Source organism: Eublepharis macularius, chromosome 2, assembly GCF_028583425.1.
Source record: "Eublepharis macularius isolate TG4126 chromosome 2, MPM_Emac_v1.0, whole genome shotgun sequence".
NCBI classification, from domain to species: Eukaryota; Metazoa; Chordata; class Lepidosauria; order Squamata; family Eublepharidae; genus Eublepharis; species Eublepharis macularius.
The window spans coordinates 169,130,759-169,139,695 of NC_072791.1; the positions used below are offsets into that span (position 1 = coordinate 169,130,759).

Here is an 8,937-nt window from a genome sequence, read left to right on the forward strand (position 1 = left end):
AGCTACTGCGGCCGATCCAGGCTTGTTTACAAGAATGTCTCCGTCGCTGAATAAACGACAGGAAGCCAATTTGGGCTTATTGTATTAGTGATGATGAAAGATTTGGGGTTGGGTGGATTATTCATTGCGTGTGTGTAGCATTGGCAGCTCACTTGCGTGAAAACGAAGCGGCTGATCAACGTTTGATTTTTGCAACTGGATGTTCATCTGCAGGCTGTCCTAAGAATACAGTCAGTTCTTTAAAAAGACACGTAATCCAACCTGTTAATCTATGAAAATAGCCCTTGTCAAGAGAGGGTTTACACGCTTAAATGAAGACAAGGGAAGCTTGACAAAGGTTTTAGTCCATAGTTAGTCTAACACCTAACTATGGGATATTAGGAAAACTGGGAGCGCGTCCCAGGGATAAAGGAAACAATTGAGTTCAATGGCACAGATTGAAGCAAATGTTCTTTAAATCGATGGAGGGGGAACGTACTAAACTCTGCTGGATTGGGTTCCCAATCTCCCCACCACACACACACACACACACACACAAGCGGCTAAACGTGGTGGTTTTATAATCTATTAATTCTTACATATGTGATGCAGACCAAACACACAATTCCAAAATGGTCAGAATAATGTGAGAAATCTGGTTGGAGCCTGATTTCAGATGTCGTGATTACTCACCCTCGGAATCATATCTATTCCACCCCCCCCCCCCCGTGATACACTCTGATTTTTTTTAAATGTAGAAGACGATCCTCTAAAGAACCTTGATCATTTCGCCTCAATATTCTTCCGCTTAAAAAAGAGAAACACAGAAATGATTCCATTATAAATTCGTTTTCCGAGCCTTAGAAGGGTTTGCACGCACGCTGCCGTCTTATTGAGTTTGGAAAAAAATATTTGTGAGCTGGCTGATCAGTTTTTTTTAAAAATGTAAATAGTTACGAGAACAGTCTTAAACTGGAGGGAAGCGGGAGCGAGCAATGGGCTCCTGGAAAGGATGCGCAAAGGCGAGCGCGAAGCTGCCTCTGAAGGAGCCAGCCCCCTGGATAATATATCTGCAAAGTTCCAGCGCTGCCGATTGGCTGACGTCAGGGGCGTCACAGAGTTCCTCTGCTGCTCATTGGCGCTTTCCACGTGCGGGCCATCCTCACGTGCTTCCGGTCGGGATGAAAAAAAGTGTGGCTGAGAGATTTTTTAGGGAGAGTTTGTTGCAAGATCGGAGCTGTCAGAGATTTGGCTTTTTTCAAAAAAAGAGAGGTGGGGGGGCAAGGTGGAAGGGGGGAAGATGCACGTGCAAGCTGGCGATTAAAGCATCTGCCCGGGCGGATCCGTGGGCAAAGCTGACTCTGACAGTTGGGGAAACCCGAAAGCGGCAGCCTTTGGAGAAGATGGGTAGATTGTGAGAAGACTTGGGGGGAGGGGGGCGGGGTTCGGGGGGCTGGTTTTGTTTTGATCTTTTTTTCTTCAAGAAGGGGGTGAAAGAGAGAGAGTGGAAATATAAGATAACTGCAAAAAAAAAAAAAGCGAATCCCTCCCCAATGTCTTTGGATATCTCTCTCTAGGACGCGCCGCAAGCCAACAAGTGGATTTTATTTGGCGTTTTGTAATTTCCCCCCCGACACGAGCAAGTGAGCCCCGCCAGCGTCCCGACCGCCTCCCGGCGAAGCTCGAGGAGTGGAGGGAGAGCCGAGGCAGCGATCGCCGGAGCTGGCGGCTGACCATGGAAGAGCAGACGGACAGTAAAAGTCTCCGCGACCCTGCTCCGCCGCCGGCCAGCCACAGCCACAGCCACAGCCACAGCCACAGCCAGAGCCGCAGCGGCAGCAGCAGCGGCAGCGATGGCGAGAGCGTGCCCGTGTCGCCCAGCCCGGCTCCCCCGTCGCCGGCCGCGCCGTGCCTGGCCTCGCTGCCCCACCACCCGCCCCACCACCACCACCCGCCCCACCAGCACCAGCCGCCGCCGCCCCAGCCGCGGCCACCGCCGCCCCAGCCGCCGCCGCCGCAGCAGCACCGCACCACCAACTTCTTCATCGACAACATCCTGAGGCCGGACTTTGGCTGCAAGAAAGAGCAGCTCGCGAGCCTGGCCGGGCCGCCCGGAGGAGGAGGAGGAGGGGGCGGCGGCGGCGGCCGGGACCGAGCCCTGGACCGCGGGGCCAGCTCAGGTAGAGAAAACGTCAACCCTCTGCTCGGCAGGCCCCCCCACCCGGCCTCCGCTCTCCTTAGCGCCGAGTCGCCCGGGAGCCCCGACAGCGCCTCCACGGCCTCCAAAGCGAGCCCCGCCACGGCGGCAGCGGTAGGGACGGCCAAGCCCCCCTCCTCCTCCTCCTCCTCCTCCTCTTCCTCCTCCTCCTCCTCCTGCTCGGAAGGGAGTGGAACTAACCCGGCGAAGTATGGGGAGCACGCCAACCCCGCCATCCTGCTCATGGGCTCCAATAATGGAGGGGCTCTGGTCAAGAGCGATTGCCAACAGCCGCTGGTATGGCCTGCCTGGGTGTACTGCACTAGGTATTCAGACAGACCATCCTCGGGTAAGAAGCCTCTTCCCTGCCTCCAGACCCCCCACCCCACCCCCACCTATGATATTATTATTATTGTGCTGCTTTTGCCCCGCGCTCGCCTCCCCCGAGCCAGCCAGGTCTACTCGGAAGTAAGGGCCCTCGCGTCCCGCGGGCTTACTCTCGGGGAAGAGTGTGCATAGGCTGCAACCTGCTGCTTCGCTTGCTGGGCTGCGGGTGGGCTGGAGAAGAGAGAAGTCTCGGCGAAATCCACCGACCTGCTTCGGAGGCGCCGCGGATCGGGGCTGCGTCGGAGCGGCTTCTGCTGCGGCTCCAGAGCTGCCCCCTTCCGAGGTAACTGCGCTGAGCGGAACCGCGACGGTGGATTTCGTGGGCTGCCTTTGGCTAGCATTAGCTCTGGAGCGGGAGGCCGAAGGGCAAAAGTGAGTCGAGTTTAAGCTTGCCACCAGGTCCGAAGCACCGTTTGGACCATTAGCCAACCGTCTCCATCGACAAGGGTTCCAAGAGGGGGGCGATTTCCATCTCGAGTCTAAAGGAAGACCAGGGCGCCCAACCCCCCGAGCTCTGGGACTCGCTTGGAATTCAGCGGGGCCCAGACCGCGGCTCAGGGCTTTGGCTGCATGTTTGGGGCCCGGGTGGGAAATCCAGCTGCGCCGGACCTGTTCGCTTCCCTCCCCCAGGCCTGGCCTCGGGATTTTGAAGCCGGTTTTGAAGTGTATCTTTTAAGGAAGGATTCCAGGCGGGGACTGAGGGAGGGAGACGGTGGCTCTTGGGATTCTTGCGCCGTGGAGGAACTCTGGAGTGAATGAGGACCGGGTGGAACGTGGGCCGAGTGTGTGTGTGTGTGTGTGTGTCTCTTTTCGGCAAACAAAAGAACAAGAGGGTAGAAAGAGACCGGGAGAGAGATGGGAAGCAAAGTTCTTCCTGGCGAGGCAAGCAAGAGGCCGCTCGGCAGGGGAAGGCAGGCCCGGCCCGGCCTCTGCTCCGCCGCTTCTGCCCGGAGCGCCCGGGGATTTCCCCAGCCAGCCCCCTTCCCCGGTTTTTCCCAGCAGCTCTGTTCTGGCTCTCCTCCCTTTCCAATACTGCCCAAAGGCGCCGTCCTCATTCCCTTGGAGCGGAACTGCTTTCCGATGCGGTTAGCGCCGAGGAGGACCGTCGCGGGGGCAGGAGGGCGAGCACCGGGCAGCAGGGCCAGGGGGCTCCCCGACTCGCTCGCCACCGGGGCGTGGGGAGCGCCGGGGCCGCTCCGGGTCAGCGGCCAGCCAAGCGCTCGCAAAGGCCGGCGCCGGCTTCGGGCTCTCTGAGTTCGGCTGGCGCGCGAGGCCCGAGGACGCCTGTCCCGAAGGGTGGGCGAGAGTCGCGCAGGGAGGTCGGGAGTCCTTTCCCCACGCGGGGGAGAAGCCTGGCGGGTCGTTTTCGGCCCACCTTCTCTCGCCCAACAACCGCTGGCAATGAACTCCTTTCTGCCGGCCATTGATCAACCCGCCGCCATCTCCGCCAGCCATCTCGATCACGCCGCTATTGACAGATCCGCTCCTGGAAACTCCGAAAAGCCACTTTGATTGACTAAACGGATTGATGGAGTGATTGAGCTGTCAGCTCTCGCTTCTGCAGGCCGGCGCGATCATTTGATCGCTGCTTTCCCAAGGCCGCCGCCCGGGCGAGTCTTTCGGAGACCTCCAGCCACTACCTCCCCAGGAAAGGAAGCAAAGTACCTTCACGGATCGGGAGGGTCGGCGCTGGCCCGGCTTGCCCAACCGGCCTTAGGGGTCCCCAGCCAGTCCCCGAGGCCCCCTGCTCCCCTTGCCAGCTCCCCTTGCCAGCCAGGTCGGAGGAGTCGAGGAAGGTCTTCGAGCTTCCCGCTGCCGCTTGGCTCCCCTCCCGCCTGGACCTGCTAGCCCTCGGAATGGGCTCCGTCCTTTCCCCTGTGAAACTATCCGAGCCGCCCACCGAGCCAAATTCAGAAGGCCGAAGAGCTTTTCTGGGAGGCTCAGAAAGAGCCGGCAGACCGCTGGGCTTCGGGGGCCTGGCTAAACGGGATGGGGGGGGGGCGGGAGACACACAAGCGTAATCTGGCTGTTTCTATTTTCCCTCCGTGCCCCGAGTTTCCCCCGTTTGACTAAGCTTCCTTGCGAGATTGTTTTGTCGGCCTTGGTGGCCACCTTGGGGCCTGGCGGTTGCCCTCCTCTGGCAACCTTTGTTAAACCTGTGGTGGACATAAGCCGGAGATCTTTCACAAGAGGGTGAAGCTGAAACCAGCCGATTCTTTTTAAAAGTCCCATTTTGTAAAGTCCTCATTTTTCAATTTAATTTTAATTTTTTTTTAAACCCTTTCTTTAAATGGGGAAACTAACAGAGACCCATGCGGATTTTCTTGGACTATATGTTTCTCTAGACAGATCTGTTTCAAGCTAGATATTGTTTTTTTTGGGGGGGGGGGAGAAACCCAACATATTCGTGCGTTTTAAATATTTTTAAAACCTGGGATCGTTCCTGCCCTGCATGAAATGGTTCGTGTGTGATGTATTTCCAACTACGCAAAAACACATAGAACGCTTTCCGGAAAGAGTTTTTTCTCGTTTTGATTTGTGGAGTGTTTTTTATGTTACATAATAACAGAATATATGTAACGACAATAGCAAATAATATTAATAGATGCCCTGCCTGAAGGTCCAGATGTACGCAGACCCTGCGATTCACTGCCCCGGATGAGAGCAGTTGTCTGCAATTGACACGGGGGTGTTTCGGCTGAAATGCAGGAGCGCTGCCTCTGTGCCCGTTTCCAGAGTTGTGTCCCCCCCCCCTTAAGAAGCTGTAGCTAGAACAAGTGGGAGGGATCCTGAAAGGCCTGAAGCGGAGTTTTAATGCGAGTGGGTCGAGGCTGCGTTGATAGCAGAGGCCACCGTGACCGGACTCTTCTGCCGGAGCGCCCTCGCGTAGCAGAGTAAAGGCCTGGCCTGGCTGATGGCGGTTCGTGGCTTTCAGGCATTCCCCGGGCAAGGAGGGACCGGTGCATGTCGGCATTTCCGGCAGGGCGATGCTCCCTGGCCAAGATGGCGTGGGAAGGCCTGGCCCCCCAAGGCCGCTTGCACAAGTAACTGTGCCCCACGCCGGCGAGAAGGAGGGTCCATCGGGGTGGCCCAGACTCCTGTGCTTTCACCGTGTAGAGCTGAGATCCTAGGCACGCTTACCTGAGAGTAAGCGTCGTGGCACATAGTGTGCCTTACTTCTGAGTAGACACGCCTTGCGCTGCAGAGACGAGCGCCTGCGTTGCTTCGGTTTGCCTGTATGCGATGTGCACAGGGCCGCGTTCTCTTCTCTCTCCCGGAGCGTTTGTCAGACTATTACGGTTGTCCTCCTGCGAAAGAAAGAGGAGGTGAGGTTCCAGTCAAATACGGTGCTATCCATTTGGCCTATTGTTTAAACTGAATGGATGATATTATTGACAGGATGGCGCATTTATTAATAAAAATGGACGCACAGGTCAGTATTTTAAAAAAGAAAGAGGTATGTTTGGTCACAGTATGGCGCCTTCGTTTGGGCTGCAGGAACAGGGTTTGAACCTCATTGGAGTCAAAGAGATTTTTAAAACCGAGGCTGGAAAGACATAGGCTCCTGAGAGGACTTTTTGGGTGCAAAATCCACTTGGCTGCAGCTCGATTCAAATATGAAGGGGGGGGGGAGTGTGGGTGTGTTGTCTGCCCCCTTCTCCCACTCCACCACGGATCTCTTCTCCAGCCACTCTTTCAATTGACTTCTTCAATTGACCCCCCCCCCCCATAGTCAGTTGTAAAAACCAATGGGAACCTGTTCTTGTGTATTTCAAATATTCCTCGATATTTGCATCTTTTGAAGATGAATGACGTTAGGAAAGGGGGGGGGCTGCTTCCTAGTATCTTTTAACTCTTGCAGCCCTAGCAATGCCGTTTGTCTGTTCTGTGGGCTTCTGAAAAATTAGAGATCTCCTACTGAATATAAGGATATATATTATAGGGCAGAGGGAGGCCTCTCTCTCTGTAAGCATCAGCAACAGCTGCGGAAAGATTTTTTTTCATGGACGCCGCCAATATCTTTTAAAAAGAGAAGAAATAGGCAGCGCATAACTAAACTAGCCGGCCATTTCTCTTTTGAAGCGTTTGCTCGCAATTAAGAAGCTTCGCCTTTAAGAGAGAAGATTTGTTGCCTGTGTCTTTTAAGGTGAGGATAGCTGGGAGTGGTGATTCCAGGAGAGGGAAGCGCACACGGGCGCGCATGACAGGCGTTATATATGTGCATGCGCTTCTAGTTGCACCTAGTCTGATAAATCTCGATAAACAAATTGATCTCGCTCTCCAGCCATTTCTCAAACTTGCTGCTTATCTACAGCTGCCCAGAGAGCGGCGGCTCAACAGTTCTGCCCGGGATGCCCCGCTGAGTTTCGATTTGGGGCCCCGCACAGTCGTGGTGCGGCCGCCACAGTCACCCAAGCGTCCCCTTGGTTTTTCCTTTCTTTCCTCGCTTTGGGCATGTGCCTCCCCCTGGGCCCAAGCAGCGGGCCAGCTAGCTAAGGTTGCAAACGTATGCACACTCGACTGGGGAGCCAGGCCCAGGGAACTCGCTGCATGCCCGCGGAGGGTGGCGGGCGGTGGGCGTTGAGTCCCTGGGAAAGCAGGGGGGCGCGCTGGCCAGGCGAGCCGCTCCCCGCGCGTGTTTTGGGGGCCTCCTTCTAACCCGGCCTCCCTGTCGCCCTCTCCCCCCCTCTCCCGTCCCCTGCCCGCCTCTCCCCTTTGTGCCCGTGGCGTGTGCGTCTCTCTTGCCGCCCGCAGGCCCCCGCACGAGGAAGCTGAAGAAGAAGAAGAACGAGAAGGAGGACAAGAGGCCGCGGACGGCCTTCACGGCCGAGCAGCTGCAGAGACTCAAGGCGGAGTTCCAGGCCAACCGCTACATCACCGAGCAGCGGCGGCAGACGCTGGCCCAGGAGCTCAGCCTCAACGAGTCGCAGATCAAGATCTGGTTCCAGAACAAGCGGGCCAAGATCAAGAAGGCCACCGGCATCAAGAACGGCCTGGCGCTCCACCTCATGGCCCAGGGACTCTACAACCATTCCACCACCACCATCCAAGACAAAGAGGAGAGCGAGTGAAGCCCGCCCAGGCTTCTGCTGAGAAAGCTTCTGATATTATTATTATTCTAATTATTCTAATTATTATTATTATTATTATGAACCCGATCGCCAGGGAGGAGGCCGAGGACAGTGAGATGAAGATAATAGGAGAGAAAGCAGGACGTTCTGGGACAAAAAAGAGAATTACACAAAGGACTTTTTCGCCGCAGCATTGGAGGGGGATTTAGAAGGGTGCTATTTAAAATAATAATAATAAAGAATCAGATTTATTGTCTATTCATAGTTATAAGGATTTCGATTTTAAAAAAAACCCGAACACTTACAAAAAAATTATCTATATAGCCAAACATCGTACGACCTTGTATATATTTAATTTCAGGTAAGGACAAAATAACCATGTGTAGCGTTTTCTATTTGCTCATCTGTTGAGCTCTGGCTTTCTCCTCTCTCCTCGCTCTTTCTTTGTCCTTGTTTGTTTTCTTTATGCCTTTGGGGCTCCCCTTTCCCTTTTCTGCATCTCGGTTTTGAAGTAGGTGTCTGGCTCTCTCCCACTTTGCCCTCCCTTCCTACCTGCGTGTTATTGTGTGTGTGCATTTTTTTCTATCTTTATTTTGTGCGTGCGTGTGTTGTTCTTTTTCCGAGGAAGAATAATAACAGTATGACCCACAGACTGCGAGACTGAACCCCTTGCTACAAGCCAAAGATTTTTTTCTTATGTTCAGAAATCTGTAGTCTGAAATAAAGTGTAGATTGTGTTCAGGATACATGCTGGTGTAATTCTTCCCTATCCTCTCCTTGTTTGATGTATCCAGTTATTTTTTAAAAACAAATCTTTTTTCCGATATGTTTTAACTGGTCATTTTCTCTCCTTTTAAAGCTAAAAGGGACCCACCAATATATCATTAAAACCTTGTCTTTCAGAAGTTGCTTTTTCCTCTCTCCTTCAGAAAAAAATAATGTAGGCTGCTATCCAAGTAAAGCTAATTGATCTTGTGCCTGTGTGTAGGGAAAGGCGTCGCGTTGAGCTGAATGGCCTTTCTACCAAGTAAATGCGAACAGACTCGCAGCCCAGGAGCCCCGAGGCCTGCTTACTTGAAAGTAAGCCCCACTCATCTTCGTGGGGCTACTTCCGAAGGAATAAAAACGTCGAGCTCCTTTGAAAACAATGGGACTTCCACTGCCGACTAACCATTTCCTTCGTTTACGAAGGCTTGGTCACAGTTCGCTTCTGCAGCATTGGGGCGACTGAGTGTCCTAACCTAGAGATTTCAGCGGGCTGCATAAGCTTAAATCGTTAAGGATAGGCCTTAAGGTTTCAGA

At 54.1% G+C, this 8,937-nt stretch overlaps 1 protein-coding gene across 1 annotated transcript; it reads left to right on the forward strand.

The window, feature by feature from the left end:
- The first annotated feature begins 1,587 nt into the window (after nt 1-1,587).
- On the forward strand, nt 1,588-8,381 carry EN1 (engrailed homeobox 1). Its single transcript, XM_054972308.1, has 2 exons — nt 1,588-2,525; nt 7,319-8,381. The coding sequence occupies exons 1-2, from the start codon at nt 1,715-1,717 to the stop codon at nt 7,633-7,635; spliced, it is 1,128 nt and encodes a 375-aa protein (XP_054828283.1). The 5' UTR covers nt 1,588-1,714; the 3' UTR covers nt 7,636-8,381.
- The last annotated feature ends 556 nt before the right edge of the window (nt 8,382-8,937 follow it).